We start from the raw sequence: 21,033 nt of genomic DNA, 5'->3' as shown, positions 1-21,033 counted from the left end.
CATTGAGTTATGGCTTTTAAAATCACTATCAGGATATGTAGAAAATTGCATTTCACTCATTATGATGATTAACTGAGTATTAATTGTTAACCTGATCATCGGTGAAGGAAAGCATTTTAAAATTTGGGTCTATAGCAAAAACTTGTTTCACATCATCAGTAACGCATAGAAAGAGACAAAAACCCTGTCAAAAACTTTGGTATTCACGTTTTCATTTTATAGTGCTTCTGTTTGGAAATAAAGCTACTGTCACACTTTAAATACTCATTTTCTTAATGGATCAAGAAGCCAGCATTCATTTGCTCAACCACTATTCACCAGTTGGATCATCTCTCTGCAAAACTGGAGGAGGAAAGGAAAAATAAAATGCATTTTAGTGCATTTTCCAGTGTGCTGCAGTATGAGAGCCCACACTGTATAGATAGCATTCGCTAAGTAAAGCTGATAACTGAGTGTGTGGAGTGACACCTTCTTCCCTTGAACAGGAAATTAGAGAAACACATTACTATCAGGGCACCCGAGAGAACCTACAAAGCATGCCATCCCATCACACCTCCTGTATTTGTCAGATGCATTATCACATTATTATATTCACAGTTTACCCAACTCCCTGGAGAGCAAAGAAATATGCCGTTCTAGGCTCATTCTGCCAAAAAGGTTGCCATGACAATGAGATTTCACTCTTTTTTCTCCCCCGTTTAGTTTCAGTAAATTCATCTCACTCCTTCATGTACAATTATTAAAATATTACCATTGTCACATGTTTGCCTAAGGATGTAATTTCCTCTTTTGCTATATATTTCTAACAACTGTTTTCCAATTTATTGAATGGAATTATATAGGAGTTCAACATTTCGCACCTCTAAGGTGGTTGCTGGGAACATGGTTTCACACAGAAAATTGGTTATGTGATGGCATTTTGCTCACTGTTGGGGATACAAATTCATTTTTAGCAAAGCTGAGGAACATTTTTATATCACACTGAACACACACAGAGTCTGATCCGCTGTGTGGACACCATGTAACAGGGAAGGAGGACAAAACTGCTCATGGTCTCCAATGCAGGTCATGAATGAATACAATACAGAACCTTCTATGTGCTGCATCACACAAGAAGTACATTTGGAGCCCAAGAGTCACCGATCTCCAGGCAATATTGCATCGATTTAGTGTCACTTCTGTAAGTGTGTGACTAAAGGGTGGTCAATTTTGAAGCAGGAGAGTGAGATCTACAGATTTTTTTTCCCTATGGATCAAATTCCAAAACAATAAAAGCTATATTTTCCACATTGCAGCTTGATGGTGTCTTAAATTAGATCCTGCTTGGCTACCACACACAAACCTTTTCAATCTTTGCATCTTCAGTTTGTAAGACTCGGTGCATGTTTATACATTCACAGTGTTGCAGCTCAAGCTGAGATAACCCATTTGGCATCAGGATTATTTTGTTGATGTGTGTCCAGATAGAAAGCAAAGCCTTGCATAATTCCCATGAATTTACCCACCGGTCTTTTTCTGTTCATTCTCTTCAAAAAGCCACTGTACAAAATGTACAAATGTTAGCTGTAAGCTGGTGAATTTTTGCCTAGATGTGTGCCCACTTGTAGCACCCCATTGACTGTGAATGCAATGTTGGCACTTTGAAAAATTTCCTCACGATATCTGTCATTTACATAGACAGCTCTGAATGAAGTGGATGTAGACACTGCAACATTACCCAACGGTTTGTGTAATTCTCTTTGAACCCTACAGTGTTGCATTTTTGCCGTCATCGTCTTGGTTTTTAGGACAAAATGGTGGAGATGGAGAGTAGCAAAGCATGGATCAGACAGAGAACTATGCATTGACTGTGCATTCCCATGCAATAATGATTCATTGTAGTCATGATCACGTCATTGGTTGGAGATAAGGTTGCCTGGATACAAAGTCTGTCACTTGAAGTCACAGTTAAAAGCTTAACATACAAATCTCTGCAGTTTTCTTTACTCTGAGTGGTGATTTGCATCATATCTGGTTTGTTGAAATTAAATGCTAACCAGCTAGTTGGAGCCTAGTCCATCTTATGTTCCGCTACCTGGAGGCTGGCCAGGCCGCTGTTGACGCAGTTCATGATTTTACCCACCTCTCCGTTGATTCTGCATAATGGAAGTCAACTACCTTTAGATAAAAGGGAGAACAAGCACTACAGTCACCAGCTGCAGTCCAAGATGATGGAGTTGAACTTGACATGTCAGAGCTGAAACTCACTCGGGAGCAGCTGAATACCATTGAGTAACCTGGCAGGCCTGTAGGTAGACGGGCCTAGCTGTGTCTGAATACTGTAAGTGAAATGCTTATCGTAGCATGTAGCATGTTTTTTTCCGAAAACCAGATCATGTCAAAATAAGATTGTCCACAATGTAAGACAGTCAGATTGCTCACTTCTGACCCTACCCCTCTCTGCTTTACCATTCCTCTCTCTAAATAGGACTAAAATTTACAAAATACACTTCATTATGCATTGAAAGGGGACTTGAAATGAAAGATTAATTCATTCGTTCATTAGGATAATGTTTACTAAGGTTGCAGTTCAAGCAAGGATTAGGGTCATCTTATTAAAACTTTACACAGCAAGACTTATTTTTAGAGCTAGCAGAGTTATTCTCTTCACTTTTCCAACCTGGAAGACACATTCATGTTTTTAACTAAAGTGCCCCTTTAACATTTTCACAAATCCAGACTACAGTTTGTGCACAATATTAATTAAAATAACTATTTTAAAACATGTTAAATAACAAATCCAGGACTACAATGCTAAATTGTAATTCTATACACGTATGTATTGTTTGTTTTTAGCACATAAGCACCAACTATGTTTTGTGTTTAGTGCTAATTAGCAAATAGCAGCATGTTAATGTGCGGAACTCAGCTGTTAATCATGATAAACAATATACCTCCTAAACATCAACAAATTGGCATTGCCTAACATGTTGACGTTAGCATTTAGCTCCCAGTGCTGTTTTTCTTCAATAAACAGCCACAAATCTACAGTCAAAGGCAGCAAAAAAAAGTGTTTTTTTTTTCTTTTGTTATATTGACCTCTTGGTGTGCATCATAATGCCTCACAAGCTTCCTACACACTTCACACACCAGCACTCACATGAATGTAGCAAACAACAAAATTTCCTCTTACACTGATACATCCTTTCACCTTTCACCCCACTTCTTCAGTATCTCTTATTGTGATGGATGGCGAGACATTGTGACACATGCACTCGTCCACAGATATTCAGTTCTAATATCACAACAGTGACCCCAGCTGGACAGCCAAAACCCTCGGATATGGTACCATGTCTGGGTTTGTTTGGCTTCCCGCCTGCCACACCTCTAACCCTGCTCATCATTTCACAGAGAAAACACGAGCTGAAGTTGAACTCATCCATAGGCTTTTTGCTAAGGCACAGCACCACAGAATCACAGGACGGAGAGACTGGAGTATTTCAGTGTCAGAATGAGCATCTGCACTGTCTGTGGCTGGTTTTATTCCGACTCTGGCAGTTATTTTGTTCTTTTCTCCAGTGCATCTGGTCCTGTTGAGTTTGCTCCCACTTGAGTCATTTCATATGAAAAATGTCCAGAGTCCCGAAATGTGTTGCATGAAAACAATATGTCTCTCCCTCTGTATAATTTTGCAGAGATTGGAGCGTTTTCTTTTCCTCTTGTTGAACACAAATAAATGTCTATATACACCGTGATAGTGCTGTTGCCACACAGTAAATGCAGCAAAGTTTCCTTGAGGTTTCCTCTCCCTCATTTCTAAAGCTAATCTGTTACATTTCTCAGAGTGCAGAAGCTTATTTTCAGAGGAGAATATATTGTTATATGCTCAAGCTTTCCTAAAAGGTGACATTGTCAGGAAGGAGATTATAAATTTTCTTTTTCTTTTAGAGGAAGGGGCTTTAGCTGACCTCTTATCCATAGCAGCTAATGAGCTCGACACATATGGCTGTCCACAGTACAAGACGCAAGTGGTGAGCAAAGAAGAGGTCAAAGTGACCAGACAATCAATTGAGAAGAAATGAGGCATATATGCTAATTCATAAGTGTGCATTGGAGGAGGTTATGTAATTTTTCACTTTGCCGGATAAAGGGTAGTTTTACCAGCCAAGATTAACATTATAAGGGCAGCAGGGGAATTAAATATTTCCAGTGGTCCTGGTTCATTTAACATGTTGTTCTGGATGGGATTTAAATCCAAAAAAAAACTACAGGATATGGTTTGGAATAGACATGGAGACAAAGCAGGACAACACTAAAAAGTAAGTAAATATGTATAAACATCCATAAATGCACTCATAAATTTAAAATATAGATATAATTCAAAACATGTCTGTAAATCATCACCTTTTCTAAAAGTCCTCTAGTTTCAGAGTAGCTCAGGGATATGACTATGTATGGAGCTAACAGCTTATTCAGCACGTTGTTTATGGAACTTTGTCAAAATGGGGCTCAAAAGATAATCTAAGTCTCCACTTGTAGCTGACATTAAAGCAGCTCACAACAAAGTGCTGCCCTCCCCACTGGTTTCCTTATGTTGGTAAGTTGGTGTATAAATAGGCTTAAATGTTGCTGTGGATGTTTCCATCAAATTCGCGGCTTCACACAAAAACAGAATCTCATTCCCATCTGATAAAATGCAAAAGAGGGAAACATCAGCTCAAGGAATAAACATTAGATTTACTTCAACTCTGAATAGGATATAAATTACAGGAGGACCAGTGAACTTAATAAAGATTACTGAAGAGGGGAAAACATTACTCACGTACTCTTCAGACTGGCTGACCATGACAGGTAATACTGAAGACACCTCTGAATAAATTCCATCCAAATGGAGCAAGACGGTGAGTAAATTACTTAACAGCGATCAGCCACAACTTTGAAACCAGCTGCTTAAGTATAAATAACACTGATCATCAAGGCAGTGTTCTGCTGGAAAACCTTGGGTCCTCGGATGACATTTTGACACGCACCACCCACCTAAACATTGTTGAACACCAAGCTCACCTCACTGTGGCAATTTTAATCCCTGACACCAGCAGCATCCTCTACCATCCCACACTGCAAGATGTGTTTATTAATGATGCAACAAAGAGCCCAAGGCATTGACATGGCCTTCAAACTACACGCAGCCCTTTCCGATCAAGCAATAGCTTGATCATTTTATGCTATTTGTGGTTATTTTTTGCGTCCAGGGACAACAGATGTAAATTAGCTACTAGCTAACTTTGAATAGACAGTATACTGGAGCGAAGTATGGCAGAACAACTGAGGTTCATGGAGCTGAAACCTCCAACCCACAGGACCCAGAAAATCTGCTGTCAACTAAAGCTGCAAAAATGTTGTCGTTGTTTAGCATTAAATTAAATGGCTATTTTGACAATGGATTTCTTGGTTTAAGAAATGCATCTTAAATTTAAATATGTTACGTTTCTTTTCTCTCTTTGGCAGTAAACTAAGTAAAGGTTGTGGACAAAGCCTGAGATTTATGGATGTAAGCTAGGGCTTTGGGAGACACTGATCTGCGTTTTTCACTATTTTCAGGCATTTTACAAAAGAAATGCATAATTGACAATGAAAATAATTAGTAGTTGCAACCCTGCTGCCAACATCCCGATGCCAGACACCACAGTTACACCCCCAGACATCTCCTGTCTGTGATGTGATGGGTCAGGGCTGCTTTGGCACCATGAAGGGGACAATATTATACAAAAGGCTTTTATGTTTTCACTTATTAGTGTAGATCAGTCTATATTAGATGTGACATGATCTCATCCACTACAGTTTTGTTTTTAATCAGAAGATTTCTTACTCTTGCCATATTATAAAGTGAACTTTAAAATTAAGCCCCTCTCTCCACTTCAGTGGTTTTGTTCCATTCCCTAAACATGAAGAAGTGGCAGCATTTGCTTTTTGTAGCAGGGAGGATGGATCAAAAAATAATCAAGTGTTCATCTCTCGGGTCATTAAATATATATTATGGTCATGAAATAATTTTATCAAATAATTAAGACACTCATACAATATTGTGAAATATTGAAATGTACTGTGGCTAAGCCATTTTCACATACTGTTGGACCTTGTAATAAGTACTAAATGCTTCATGTTGAATTAGCTTAAGATGGATTTTTTTTTCTGTCGGGTTTGCAGCCAGTCATTAGCCAGGTTCTCACCACCCACACAAATGCATGGCTAGCTGAGCCTCACTCAGTACACATATCACGGCTGCCAGCACCAACAGCAACTATTCTGTGATTCCCTTTTCTCCTCTCCAATTCTGCCCCGACCAAGCAAGCTATAAGCATCCACTGAGACGCTTCAGCATAGCCTCTGTGTGCTGCATGTATTCTCTGTATTGTAATGAAAAGAGGGGGCAACAGTGAAGTCAACAACCCCTGGAACAGATTCAGTATTCAAAGAACTCCATGGTGTTGTGCTATTCATTTTAGTACACGGAGCGGAATAGAGAATACAAAATAACGGATATGAGGACTGACATGTCAAAGTAAAGTGGGACTTGTTGTAGAGATTGGTTGTTTCACACTTTATTGATTATGTGTTGAAACCTACAAGATGTATTTATTCTCTTAAATTAAAAGGGGAGCTTTTTTTTTTTTGTAGATTTTAGTTCGGATACCAATTAAAAGTCCAATTCTTGGTATTTAGGTCATTCCTCCAGAGTGAGCTATAACAGCAGACCCTTTTGATCTGAGCCTGTTAAATTTTATTCTGTGGCTGTTGCAATAGTCTTTCTAATATCAACCACTCCGCTCAAACTTTAAATTCAAGCACCACCTGCCAATCAATGGCCAGAGCTATGTTTTATTGAACCCCCTTCTCCCCAGAATGCTCAAAGCAAAACACAAGTAGTTACACTCGTAGTATTACAAGTTCTACCATCCTCTGCTTTCTGTTTGTTGACTGTGCTGCAGGTCATGTGTTTTTACAATATCTATTGTACCAAAGAAGGGGAATCGTATAAATCTGAATGTGCTAAAAACAGTAAATTCCTCCATTTTGGATTCTGTGATCCTTTTTCAGAGGTTGGCCGAGTCAAAGCAGCTTTGGGCACACTCCAAAATCTGACCCACACAGTGCTGGTTTCAATCCAGCAGATGGGATCTTATCATGCATGCATTGTACTGTCTGTGCTTGTGGTTGCCAAACTTTGGGGCTTGAGAAACGAAGCAATGTCTTCATCACTGGTTGCTTGTTTCCACTTGTTGTGGTTATTTTGCTGTATCTGATCAATTTTTAAACACCTGAAGAGATGCAACATTTAGGGCTGAAACTAATAATAATTTTCATGATTGATTATTGTTTAGTCTACAGAGCAATGAAAACTTAGTTTAAAAATTGCTAAGATGTAGGTGTCTACAAATGCCCTGCTTTGTTTGAGTAAAAATTTCCAAAACACCTATTAAGTTTGCAACTGTCTTTACAACAAAGAAAAGTGGCAAACAGTCCTCTTTAGAGGATGCTGAAATCTGCAGATATTGGGGCTTGTTTCACTGTCGTTGCACAAGCAATAGCAGTGTTTAATGTATTTTTAGGTACATTTTAAAGTGTTGCATTACAAAAGCTTATGGAAATGGCAAAAAGTTTCCCAGTTGAACAAAAACATTTGCTTGAGTTGGCTTTTGACTTCCTCGAACAAGTGTAGATGGAAACGCCTTCCCCTCAATGAATGAAAAAGTTGAAGTTTCTGATGTAATGCATATTTTACTTGCAACTGATCAGCTGTTTTTGATTCTTTTTGTGTCTTTGGACAAATGACAGCTTTCCCAGCTGGAAATTCCTCAAGGTTTTTCTTAATTTTTCTGTTGTAGATGAACAAAAATTTTTTTGATTCTCCTTTTTAGAGGGTTTGAACAGTTTGCAAACAACTGTGTGGTTCCAACTTCTTGTTCTATGTTACCTCCCATGTCATGACACTGCCGAGATCTGCTTCATTTATTCCAAAGCAGTTAATGGAAGCAAGCCAAATTCACATTTTCCTATACTGTCTATTTTTGCAGCATTTCAGTAGTTTGCTTCAAATTTACTTGACAGTTACAGAGAAACATTGCATTATGTTGACAATTAGTTGCTTACAAAAATAATTATTTTGCTGTCAATCATGCAAATCTCTTATCTGCTTCTCTTTTTTATTATTCTTTTTGAATGGTTCTGATTTTATTTTTCTGGTACATGGTTTAGAAAATATTTTCAGACTTTCAAAGCCAGACATTGCACTGTGCAGGAGAGCTGCACAGAAGCCACAGGGTCAGTCAGGCTCCATTATCAAGGTTTGATTGGCTGTTTATGAGTTTGGGAGGGAACATGCTTGAGGTTAGTTAATTACATACTTCCATTGCAGTATCTAATGCACTTAAGTAAAACTGTTCTATTGCTCTTGATGAAGTGTCTACTACTGGTGCTTATCACCTTCATTTTATCGCTCAGGGCTCTTCATCCAAGGCCAGCAAGCAAACAATCAACTAACCTGTAGAGTTGCAGTTTACATGTAATCAAAAAAGCCCTTGTTATGGCTTATACATCATCTGTGCTGTATTTAGAGTGCAACTTTTGAACAAATTTCTTAAGCGATGATTGCTAGCCTTAATCAATAACTGATTAATTCATAACATGAAATGAACTGAACAGACATCATTCTGTTTCCGGATACAGCTGCTTTGAAGGCAGTTTTGTGCTCCATCACAGTTTGGTAGTGTAGATTTTCAGCTTCCAAGTCAAAGCAATGCTGCCTTAGCACACTTTAGCTAGTTTACATGAAGCCTCACATAGGATATCCTCATGGTGGCCCTTTACTAAGTAAACTCCCCCAAAGCTCCAAGAACCGTCTGCTTGGGTTGTTCCAATGCCAAACAGTAAGAGGTAGTACTGAGGTACTACAGCTAGTGTACAATACATTTTCAAACTTGCATGTATCTATTGTGCCTTGTTGATTAATGCATTTTAAAGTGGTTTAATTAACGACTAATGCTTCATGAACCCATAACTATTGATGTTTTCAGTAGTATTTCCTCAGTATGTGATAAACCCCTGCTAAGCCTGCCAGACAAAGTGGGGTTTGTTTGCAAAACACATTGATTGGTCCTCCTCCTGGAGGTCTTTCCTCCTACAAAAGTTGGTCAAACTGTTAAAATGGTATAATCTGACTTTACCGTTCTCCTCATTAAATTGATAACTACTAAAGGCTCCAGCTCTTTGCTAAAGAACAGTATAGTTTCTTTATGTCTGACTTCTCCATTGATCATCAACTGGTAAAGACACTGACTTTCTACATGGGAAGGGGTGTTTAGTTAAGTTAAGCAGTCAGCAAAAGACTCCATTTTGGAGCTAATACTAGCTTGATTTGCTGCCTATAACCTGGTTGCCACAGTTGCCATTGTAGTAGAACATAATATAAAATCGATTAAACTCTGTGTTTGTCTGCCTCTGTCTGATATAAGAGACTAGCTATCGGGAGTATGGAGAAATAAATCTATCACATTACCATGGTAAGCTGCACGTGTTGTGTGAGAAGGGAAAGCTTGAAAGGTGTCGTATGCGTAGGCTTCACCGACCAAATGATGGAAACTGTTATAGTTAATGATTCATGAAGGTATGAAGATACACGTAGCGAAGGGAATGACTTCTTTATTTCTGAATAAATGTGGAGACACGCTGCTAAAGTTGTCACCTGTGAAGGTCCACTCATCAGGCTACAGGATCATGTCCCAGCAATACAGTAGCTTCAGCATGTGAGCCAGCGAGGGAGGAGCGGTGATGGACTTGGAGACTCTGACTTTTAAAAAGCTATTTCAAACAGTTTGCAGTGTCTGCTTGACAATCCAGACACAGTTCATCTCTCACAGCAGCAGGGGCTTAAGGTTTCATTTCAATTTTCTCTTTTTTTATGTGTGCCACGCATTCTGCTGGGCTCAGCGGGAGTGAAAGCCACTGTTCAGGTATTCTAGGAGAAGAAAAGAAAGGCCATTACGTGTGGTGCTGGACAAAAAAAGTTTTGGAATTGCTGAAACTCGGCCTTCATTAAATACTCAATTTCCAGACCTTGCTGGCTCCACAGTAAATGGACATTTATCATGGTTGATTCAGCAGCCTGGGAGATGGTTGACTGAGTGTATGTGACGGATATTAGGGCCTGTAGCGCCAGAATGCAAGCTATATTCACTTAAGCGGTCTTTTATTGTCAAGGAGGATGAAAGAAAGATATTGTTGGGCAGAGCTACAATAATTCATTGAGTGAATGCAAATGCTGAAATGTTGCTTAATTTAAGAGTCTCTAGGTATGTCTAAGGTTGGGTGGAGCAGGAACGTGGCCTTTCAAGAGCCTCAGTGTTTGCATGTCTCCTGATTGCACTAAGTCTTTTAAAGAAACAGCTCTGATTGAGGGTGCACAGTGTGTCCTGAGTATGAAGGGAAATGAGGAGCGTCTGTCCGGTTGAATGTAGGTTTCCCAGCAAAAAACTAGCCCAGGTGTTTACATAATCAGCAGGGTGTTGGTGTGAATGTGAAATAAGAGGAAAATTAGTCATCAGCCAAAATCTTGACCCTAAACGCACACTTTCTGCTCATCAGCACAAGTGCGTCTGTTGAGGATGCTTTCCAAATGTGTTACCATTGCATCATGGCAGATGTGAACACTCAGTGGGTGTTGACACAGAAATCCACAGGAGCCTGGGGAAGGAAATCACAGAGATGTTGGGGAACTAAAAACAACGGGTCAAAATTATGATCTACTGCAGACTTTATTTTACTTTTGTTCAGAGGTTGCATGTCCAACAAATACTATAATTTTTCAATAAGGAGAGATCGTTGGGAAGTGTAGGACATTATTTGTTGAAGTAATATGAGATGTTTTTTTGGGATTAGACTTGGATAATAATTAAAAAAAAAAAATTTAAATGTAGTCTCAAATGAAGGTAAAACTTCCAAAGTCCTACATTACAAAGCAGAATTTAAGCTATCTAAAGTAAATTCAGGTTTAAACCTTGGTTGTCAGGGTTATGACAGTGGTTCACTTATGGTCTGGAGCTTGTGTTCGAGATATAAGATCAACACATATAAAAACAACTGTCATTGAGGAGGGCAAGAATTGTTTGAAACCGCCCGAATCCTTCTCTTTCTCTGATGAGCGTAGATATTAGAGATATAGATTCCCAGAGGATGGAACTCCTGCCTTCCTTGCGTTATTTTCTTTCCTGTTGACTTCAAGCATTTTCAAAGCCATTTTCTTTTTCTCTAGGCCTTTGTACGGCAATCTAATCCTTAAACGAACACGGAAGCACTAAAGCCTTGTACTTGTTGACCTCATAAGATTTGAAGTACGCCTACTTATTGGTTAGAAGGTTGTTATACTTCTTTTCTTGCTCCCGAGACCATTTAACACTGCCAGAAAATGAAAGAATGAGGCTAAATTGTGTTACACACCATAGGAATACTTCTACAACACATGAATTTATTGGAATACACAACTACAATTACAGCCACATCTTTTTGTGACTTAATAATGGGACAATGTTATTGATAAGCTGGTTGTGTTGTGCATTTAGACAACTGGCATTTTTTGCCAGCTGTCTGTCCTGGCTTTGGTTGCAGCTGGTGTGATGATTTTGGCTTGTATTGTGTCTTTTAATTGTTTGTATGTATTTAGATGGTTAGTAATACAGGCCCAATGAGTCTCAATGCAGGTAGTGGAGAAGAATCAGTGTGTGGACGGTGCAGACTTTAGGACTGAATTGTAGGAATAGCACATATTTAAGACAATGAATCATCAACTCATGCAGTTATTTCACTGAGTTTGCTTTTTATAGGAGCAAAACAAGACATTTCTTTGTCATGAAATCTGAAGCACTCGTTGCAGATCTTGTGCTTCATAATTTATCGTTTAATCTGATATGCTTTCAACACAGTGACATTGTGAATAAGTAAATTCATATCATGAGTGAAGGTCTTAAAGGTCCGTAGTGAGGGAGAAAAACAAATACTTACCTGCTTTTAGATGAAAATAGTTATTTTTTTCTGTAGGAGACCATTTTTTTTGAAAATATATTGGTTTCTTGATAAAAAAAATATTATCATCCAACCATTCAGTTATTATACTCGGTCTCAAAAAAATACTATTTAATTTATTAATTTAATTCTTTATTTTGCTTTTTGTAGCCATCATAAAGGAGGTTTCTTTGTCAAAAAATCTGAAGTGCAGATCGATGCAGGTCTTATTCTTCATAATGTAGAGTTTAAGCTGACATGTTCACGTCGCAGTGACACTTTGTGACCACAAATTGTCAGCAAGTAAACACATACCTGTGGGATCATTAGTGACATGAGAAAAACAGAAATACTTACCTGCTTTTACATGAAAAAACTGTCATTTTCCTGTAGGACAACAATAAAAAAGTACATGTTGCACAAATAGGTAACTTTATCTGTGAACATATACTAATTTGGGGATAAAAATGTAAACAGCCAACAAGATGTGTCTAAAGTAAGAAGCAAGAAGGAAACGCGAACAGGTTGGCATGATGCTTAGATTGACTTCATAAACAAGGAAAAATACACAGTAAAAATGTACAGAATTATTTAATGAGTCTTGACTCTGTTTCTCAACATCTGTGTGAGATTTTTCACCTGTAAAGATGCAACGTCTTTGTTATTATCAAGAACAACAAAGTGTTGAAGGTAAATGAACAGCAGTCGGGGAGGCAGGGAAAACAATGTAGGACAAATTGTTTCAAGAAAGAGGGAAGTCCTGAAAGCTTGCTGACCTGGATCCAAGTTAATTTGCCAAGTCATACTCAGAGCTGATTAAAGTGACCTCTCCCTGCAGCGTGGTACTCGCAACTTCTTAATTATTCTGTCTGAAATTGATCAGACACTCTATTACTAAAACAGAGGAAGGGGAGGAGAGAGATGTCCAAGTCCATTGTTTTCATTTTTTGGGGGAGAAAAACCTATTTTATAGCTGGGTAATGGTGGGTTTGTGCCTGACTTTTTACATGATGGCAGTGTATTGCTTGACTTTTCAGCAGAGCTTTGAATGTAATGCCGTACTCAGTGATCCACATCTCAGTTCTATCACAATTTTTCACTCCTTTCTGATGTAGTTTCATGGTCTTGTTTTTTTTTTTTTTTTGTGTGCAAGTGTTTTGACATGAATTTGCCTTCTGTACTGCTAAGTTACATGTGGAATTACTAGAGGATTTAGCACATAAATCTAGTAGAGATTTAAGCTGAACTAATGGTTTATTTTGATTTGGTTATGATTCTGGTTTTATTGTCAAATCCATTCTCTATTGATTACAGGCGGCAGTGTCTGGGGACGTCCACACGGGGGCGCTGCTCCACAATTCTTCACACCAGCTGAGGGTAAATGCAGTATTGGTTCCCTTATTAGTTGTATCAGTTTCCATTGATTGCTTTTAACTTTTGATCTATAATAGCTTGGCAAGGAGCCTAAAAAGGTTCTAAATGGGGAAAGTGTTCTTGGATGTTTCGTAAGATTAACTGACTGTCCTGTACGTCAAAGGCAAGTCGATATGCTGCTAACTCTGGTTGATGGTATTCGTCTGACACTGCAATCCTTTGAGGTAAAACCACTTAGTTTGTCTTCAGTGAGGCTTAATCTCAGACACTGTTGCCAGATTATGAAACAATGAAGTGTATGAAACAAAACAGTAGTTTCAAATAAAAGCCTTGGAATTGGAAATACAACATTTATGTCCATTTTAAAGTAAAAATACAGACATGTCACTGGCAAAATATGCTCAGTATATAAAGTAAAATACTCATTGTGCAGAATGCGGCTCCTTTCATGCTCAATATATTATCACATTATTATTGTTGCAGGTGAATTAACATATAAAAAGTATGTAGTGTGTTGTAGCCACAACATTGATGATAACCTTTATGTACATTTAGGTTATTTAGTCTGTGAAAAAAAAAAAAATACTCTACAAGATACTTACTAATACAGTGCTGTGTTTCCTGGAATCTTGTGGAAATGTTCCTGCAATTTTATGCATTTTTTTATGGGAATTTACCTAAAATTTTATTGGAATTTACCTTGAATTTCATGGGAGTATACCTTGAATTTTATGAGAAGTTTCCTGGAATTTCATGAAAGTTTTCCTGAAATTTTATGCATTTTTTCTGGAAATTTTCCTGGAATTTTATTGTAATTTACCTGGATTTTGTGGGGAAAATTTTCAGGAATTTTATAGGAATTTTTCTGGCAACTTATGGCAAAATTTCTGACAACTTTATTGGAATTTTCTGTGAATCTCTCTAAAATTTTATGGGACGTTTTCAGGAATTTTCCTGGAGTAGATCTGTTCTTACCTGACAAGTCAACACATTTCTTTGGGTTCTCTGGTGAGGGTGGTTTTTTCTTGCAAATGTCCATGAGGTTCCTGAACTTTATAGCTGCTCTGTATTTTGTCTTCACTGCAGACAAGAAGAGAAAGAGAGCAAATTGTGGCAACGTCATTGGTTTAAATAGTTAAAGCACACAGCTGCTCCTTAAATACAATTTTGCGGTTTGCATTAAATCCTGACCACTGTATGAGTTGCCTGATATCATGGATATCTGTCATAGATACATCAGTATTGCTATATATGTTGTCTGCTATATGATGATATGGAAACTGTCTTTTATAGAACATAATGCAGAAAAGATGCTTGGGGTTTTATAGAAACTGTCGCCACATAGTTCATCCGACAGAACAGGTCAGACTCGATGATTTATATCACTCTCACAGATCTCCAAACGGTGACCAAAAGACCAAAATGGTCGCATTTGCAACATTTTTTCAATGTGCGAGCTGAAATTTCAGGTGATTACATTGTGCGAGTGAATGATAATTGTTAGACTGATCTGGTCTTTCTTGATTACCAATAATCATCATTGATAACACTGAAAATGCCGTATCGGTCGATTCCTAATATGAACGGTGCTAGTTACACCTGTATTAGTCTATGCAATTTAGTTTGTATGTGATTTGACAGTTTTCAACTCAACTCTGCCACAACAGCATACTTCTGGAACTCATTTGTGGCTTTTGGTTTTGTTGTAATGCTATTACAGAAAGTTTTTATTTATTTTTATGGGTAGGAAGATGGGGAAAATGCAGAATTAGCCCCTGATATGATGTGAAAGTATCCCAGCTCACTAACAGGGCAGTGCTATGTGAAAGTGCTGCTTTAAGAGGGGAAAAAAGGGGGTCAGCAGCGATAAGAAATAGAAGACTTTGGGAGGGCAGCACTCATATTTCCAGAGCAGTTGAGCAGCAGCAGTGTAATTGATCAGACTGGGTGTGAATGGCTGCTCTCCTGCAGCCAATGGCAGCGCACCGGATGCAAGATATCCGCTGCAACAACAAGCGCTCTGTTCCCCCTTCAGCTTGACGCCATTTACAGCCCAAATCCCGACCTCCTCTGCGGAAAGAGAGAAAGAGAGAGAGAGAGAGAGAGAGAAAACACTCACACACGAGAAAAAGTACTTGCAACCCCTCGAAGCTCTTGCGGCTAAAACCCAACCGAATGAAAACTAGCCCGAGCCGGAGTTTCGTCGCTCTTCTCCTTTTCTTGCTGAGTTTATCTGCACTGATTGAAGTTTTTTTAACCCCTCCTGCTCTTGCGCAAAACATGGGATTTACGTCTTAGCGCTACTTTTCCTGAAAATGCGCTCCGGTTGGAAACTTTCTCAATGGATTTTACCGACGGCTTCCCCGACTAAACTGCTGCCTCCGCTGCTGCTGCTGTGTGGAATAAACTCGCCCTCAACTTGGATTTATTTCACCTAAACGGGAGCGAAAGTGTCGAAAGCACGGTAAGTGGAAGCTTTTGTAACTCACTTTTGCGTATTTCTGGGTTCAAGTTGTGTCGTAAACGCAACTTTTCTGACAGTTTTGCTGAGTTTTTGCAACTTTAACGCCGCGCATAGCGAAGGAGTTGTCTTAATTTTGACAAAGCAAACTTCTTAACCACTGCAAAATTATTTAAAAGTGCATTTCTCAGCTATTAGGACAGGTGTATTTCACTATATCTATAAGTAGCTTCGGCTAATGAGTCATTTAATTGTTAACATTCTTGCTCGTGTCTGTTTTATTCGGAAGTTTGCACGTTTGCTCATATGTGTACTCAAACACACTATATCCACTGACACTTGTGTACATTTGCAATATGTGTCCAGAGTTTCTGTTAAAAACAGCTGAACTTGACTTTTTCTTGTGTTGCTCTTCATCCAAGAGGCTTCTAAAGAAACAAAAAAGAGAAGTTGCTTTTAAGTGATGACTAAAATGACAGACTCTGTGCAGACATGTCGCAAAATAAGTCTAGATGAGTTATCAGCTGTCAGATACAATATGACTCAGTGGATTTCTAAGTTTAACCTTTGAAGAGTTTCCTGCTGCTGCCCAACAACTTGTCAGTTGTTAAATCCCCAACCTGTCATTTTTAAGAGCTGATGCCATCCACTTCTTCTCCCGGCCTCCCACCCACTGTGGCCAACATGGCTTGCACACAGGCCCTCTTAGTAGATGAGGGGCCTACATTCCCCCCTGTAATAGGCTAAAGTCCGAGTGTGCCTGCGAGCCCCTTTATCTGAAGCAAAAGAAGCTCATAAATCTAAAAGAACCCTCATGGATGCTCACAGAGATGCCCACTGCCCCTCCACCCTTCTTACGCATCACTCACACTTTATACAGCCCTCTTTCATGCGCCAAACTTTTATCTTGTCACTCATCTTCTTTTCAGCGGTTCAACAATGTAAAATGTGTTAGAATGGGGAAGGTTGTTGCGGGCCATTTGTCATGCAACAAACAAAAGGCCTTCCTGTATTGTCATTGAAAAGGAGGGGGCTCACGCTCCCCGAAAAGATACCATTTGAAAGCCAATTAGCGCAAAGAATGAGAATTAAGGCCACTACTAAGTTTCTTTGCTGTGGTGTGATATGTTGATGGAAAACAAGGCTGTGCATTTGAATATGTTAGTTTAATTCATAGTGACCGTGCAATATGGTAATTCTTTAACTGTCCGTATGATGAAACAGTGAGATTATAACCGATCTAGAGTATACGAGAAGTCGGAATTGGAGAAGCCGACCCAAAACTACCGTCATTTTGCTCTCTTGCAGTGTGCGAGTTGTCAGTTTTACTAATATCAGTCTTCAGTGAAGTACTCTTCAAAAAGCCCACTCAAAAAAACTTCAGCTTTGATCATGAGCTTGTCCAACTTTTTGAGAGTGGAAATATTGACCCTGCTAAGATATTTGATGTAGAAAATAGCAATTTGATATCTGACACATGTAATTACCTAAGTTTATGAATATGTCTCATGCTGCGGTTACTATTGATTGTATCTGATTTCAGACCACTCCTCGTAATTATTTTTATTATAAATTAATTCGAAGTCAAAATATATACATTTTCCCCAGCACAAAGTGATGTCATGATATCCTCGGTTTTTCTGAGATCTGTAATTGGTTATTATAAAGAATGAAACAGAAAAGCATACAATTCTCACATTGTAGAAGCTACATGCAGTAAATGTTAAACTTTTAGGGTTATGAAATGAATTTTCCAACTACAGATTAGCTGCCAAATAATTACCTGATGATTTGGTTAATATGAATGACAGAGCCCATGCTGACGTAATCAGGTAGCTTTTTTTTGTCCAACAGCAGGCCTAAAACCTGCAATTATTACAGTTCAAAATGACAACGTTTGTTTTAAATTTGATAGTGTCATTTTCAGCCTGAATTGGAGACAGGGGAGAAATGACAGGCAGAGAAGTAGAAGGCAGCAGCAGAGGCCTCTGACAGGACACTATGCTTCACATTCAACAATCCGGTCTTCAACTTTTAACTTTGTAGCCCAAGCAAATTTGCAAATGAATTTTTCTTTTCTGCCTCTTTGGTTATGGTTCGTCATTATGTCATCGGCACAGAGAAATGGGAAATTTTCACAAACAGCCAGCATTACAGTGTCTAAATTTGGTTTTAAAAAAGGAAGTTCTTAAACATAAAGCCTAAGTGTGGAACTTCTTACATATTTGAGCAAACAAACTTTGTGCTTTCTTTCTTTTTTTTTTTTTTTAAAAGCAGACAATGACTTTCTGTAGCTCACTTGTGGCTCAAAATGTTCCATCAGCTGTGTAATCAAACATGTCCATCTGTCTTCCCGACACTGATGTGTTTGTTGAACCTTATTTCCATAGCGGTGCTTGTACAGATATCAGTTATGATTTGCATGCCATCATTTGCATGGCTTGACACATATGGATGTAAACGGTGTGTTTCTTTTCCAGGACTTCAGATGTGTCCCCTGCTAGCCACAGTGGCCCTTCAGTCCCGAGATGGATTCCAGAAGTCAGAACGACAGCGATGGGGGAGGAGGGCGCCATGGGATGTCGCCGTCTTTATCTGGCTCGTCGGGCACGCTGCATGACGAAGGGAGACCACAATCACGGCCTCCACACACCAACGATGGTCCACCAGATCCTGGGCTGAACAACGGGCAGCCGCCCCGTGCTTCACCAGTGCTATCTCTGGATCAGATCAGGACAACTGGGAGTAGCAATGAGTATACAGAAGGGCCCACAGTTGCCCAAAGGTCTCCGGCCGCACAGCAGAGGCAACAGAAGAGTGACCTGGTTGCATCACCAGGCTCAAGGACCAGTGGGCAGCAGGAGACTCGGGAAGAGAGGCCTAATAATCTCCGCAACCTGCATTCATTGACTCACCATGGGAACACAAGTACTTCCATTTCTTTCAGGGAGGTTGTACTGTGGTCCTCCAGTGCAGAGGACTCCCAGAGCAGCATCAGGACCAGCGTGGGCAGCACTTCTTCAGGCCAGAGGCTTCTCAGCAGCCCGGCGAGCGGCGACCAGATAATCAGAACCCAGCCGAAACGCTCGGAGCTGAATTCAGAACAGCTGAAACCCCTGAACGATGAGTCCAGGGCGGTGGTTGCCGTGCCGGGCAGCGGAGCCTATAAAAATCAAGGAAAACATTTCAGCCCATGCGAGGACTGTGGCCGGTGTCAGTGTTCAGAGTGTCGTCGCCCACGGGTGCTGCCCTCCTGCTGGATGTGTGGCCGGCGGTGCGTTTGTTCAGTGCAGAATGCGGTGGAGTACGGGACGTGTGTCTGCTGCATCAAGGGGCTTTTCTACCACTGCTCCAGCGACGACGAGGACACGTGCGCAGACAAGCCCTTCTCGTGCACGCAGTCGCACTGTTGTGTCCGCTGGACCACGGTGTCGCTCCTGTCCTTGCTCTTCCCCTGTCTCCTGTGCTACCTCCCAGCTAAAGGATGTGTGGCGGTGTGCCAGAGCTGCTATGACCGAATCGCACGACCCGGCTGTCGGTGCAAGAACTCAAACCCAATCCACTGTGAGGATGTTGGCAAGTCAACGTAGACAACGCGGTTGTGCGTGTCGAAGTGCAAACTGATGGAGAGACTCCTTACTGACTGAACTGATAGATGTGTAGTTTTGTAGCTGAAAGGTTTGATTAGAGAGATCTAATAATGCTGTTGTGCTTGAGTTTTTGTATTTTCCATCTAAATCTTTATGCCTACAAGATCTGTCAAAAGGAGCCTTGAATTGTCAACTCTTTTAGGCTGGTTGACAAGAAAATGTTACTAGTAAAGGCACTGGAGGTGCATTCACTCACCCTAGCATTATGAGTTTCACTTGAAAGGTAAACCAAAATAAGCACTCCACATTATAAAGTATGAAGACACATTCAACTACTGTTTTCTCCTGAAAAAAAATCCTTCACTCAAGTGCCCTGATATTATAAGAGTCCAAATGGATAGCTTTGTTTTTTTTAACATTTAATACAACTTATATGCTAAGAACAGAGTCCTGTTACTAACTGTATGTAAAGTAGTAAATGCAAAGGGTACATTAGAAAATGAGTTTGACAGATGTTTTATTTTTGTACATATAATAATACTTCAACTGTGAAAGTTTTCTGCCATACCAGAGGCACCTTGTTAAATCCACGTTTATATGAATCAGTAAACTTCATTCATACAATGTTTTTACATTCACTGGAATGTATATCAATCATTTTTATGTAATTTACAAAGGAAAGATCTTATCCCTTTTACTTGTAAATTGTACAGTGACCTTATATGAAAAGTTTATTTTCTAATTCCAACATTGCTTAGTGTAAAGTTAAAAATATATATTTATTTGAAGGTTTATTATTTTATAATGAAAAATATTTATTTTGAGAAAGCATTGTTAATGTGGCACCTCTTTTGGGGCTCTTCTGTCGTCACTGCAGATGTGAGATGACCTGTAGGAGTGTCAAAGCTGGATGAATAGTTCACTATGGAGTAGAAGACAAATATATTAACGTTTGAAATTAAACAACCTTGAAGTCTGACAGTATTTTTTCCTGTTTTCTTCTGCTTTGCTATTGTCTTTCATTGCTTTCTAAGACTTGCTTCTTTCGGCATATACTGGATTTAAATGTTAAAATCAAACTTACAACAAGCTTGTTGTCGGTTTGATTGACTCGTCTAAGATTTTTAACTAGTGCTGCATTTGTAAAAGTATCTTTTGTTGAAGTTTTCACAAATTGGATTTTAGTAGCATTTTCAAGAAACGTTCTCAACATTCTTAATTGAATCTCGCCGTTAAATCTGAAGCTTTGCTCAGGCAGTTTCTCTCTGCATCGCAGTCGCTCCATGTTTACAGAGATCAAAAGAGGAAACAAGGACGTGTCAATGTTCACCTCTGGCACTCTTTAAGAAAAACATCTGGCTCTGGAGAAGCCATGTGTATAGGAATGTTATCATAGCTTCTTTTTCATCATATAAATCAAGCGCTCCACCTGTGTTTTTGCAAACCTGCATTCATGTAAGCCTACTATTACACTCTGGCCTGTCTTCAGGTTCATTTCAAACACAGGATCCTGCTGATACTAGGCCCTTTTTTTCCCATTTTTTTTTTTTTTTTTTTTAATCAAAGGTTTGTTCA

The 21,033-nt window shown here is 39.3% G+C and overlaps 1 protein-coding gene across 1 annotated transcript; it reads left to right on the top strand.

Annotated features, from left to right (window-relative positions):
- Positions 1–15,317: 15,317 nt before the first annotated feature.
- On the top strand, positions 15,318–20,437 carry spry2 (sprouty RTK signaling antagonist 2). The gene is made up of 2 exons (XM_022192417.2): positions 15,318–15,871; positions 18,349–20,437. The coding sequence occupies exon 2, from the start codon at positions 18,397–18,399 to the stop codon at positions 19,456–19,458; it is 1,062 nt and encodes a 353-aa protein (XP_022048109.1). The 5' UTR covers positions 15,318–15,871; positions 18,349–18,396; the 3' UTR covers positions 19,459–20,437.
- The last annotated feature ends 596 nt before the right edge of the window (positions 20,438–21,033 follow it).

This window comes from Acanthochromis polyacanthus, chromosome 22 (genome assembly GCF_021347895.1).
Source record: "Acanthochromis polyacanthus isolate Apoly-LR-REF ecotype Palm Island chromosome 22, KAUST_Apoly_ChrSc, whole genome shotgun sequence".
NCBI lineage: Eukaryota > Metazoa > Chordata > Actinopteri > Pomacentridae > Acanthochromis > Acanthochromis polyacanthus.
The sequence above is the reverse complement of the archived record's forward strand: the minus strand, read 5'-3'. Positions and strand labels throughout refer to the sequence as shown.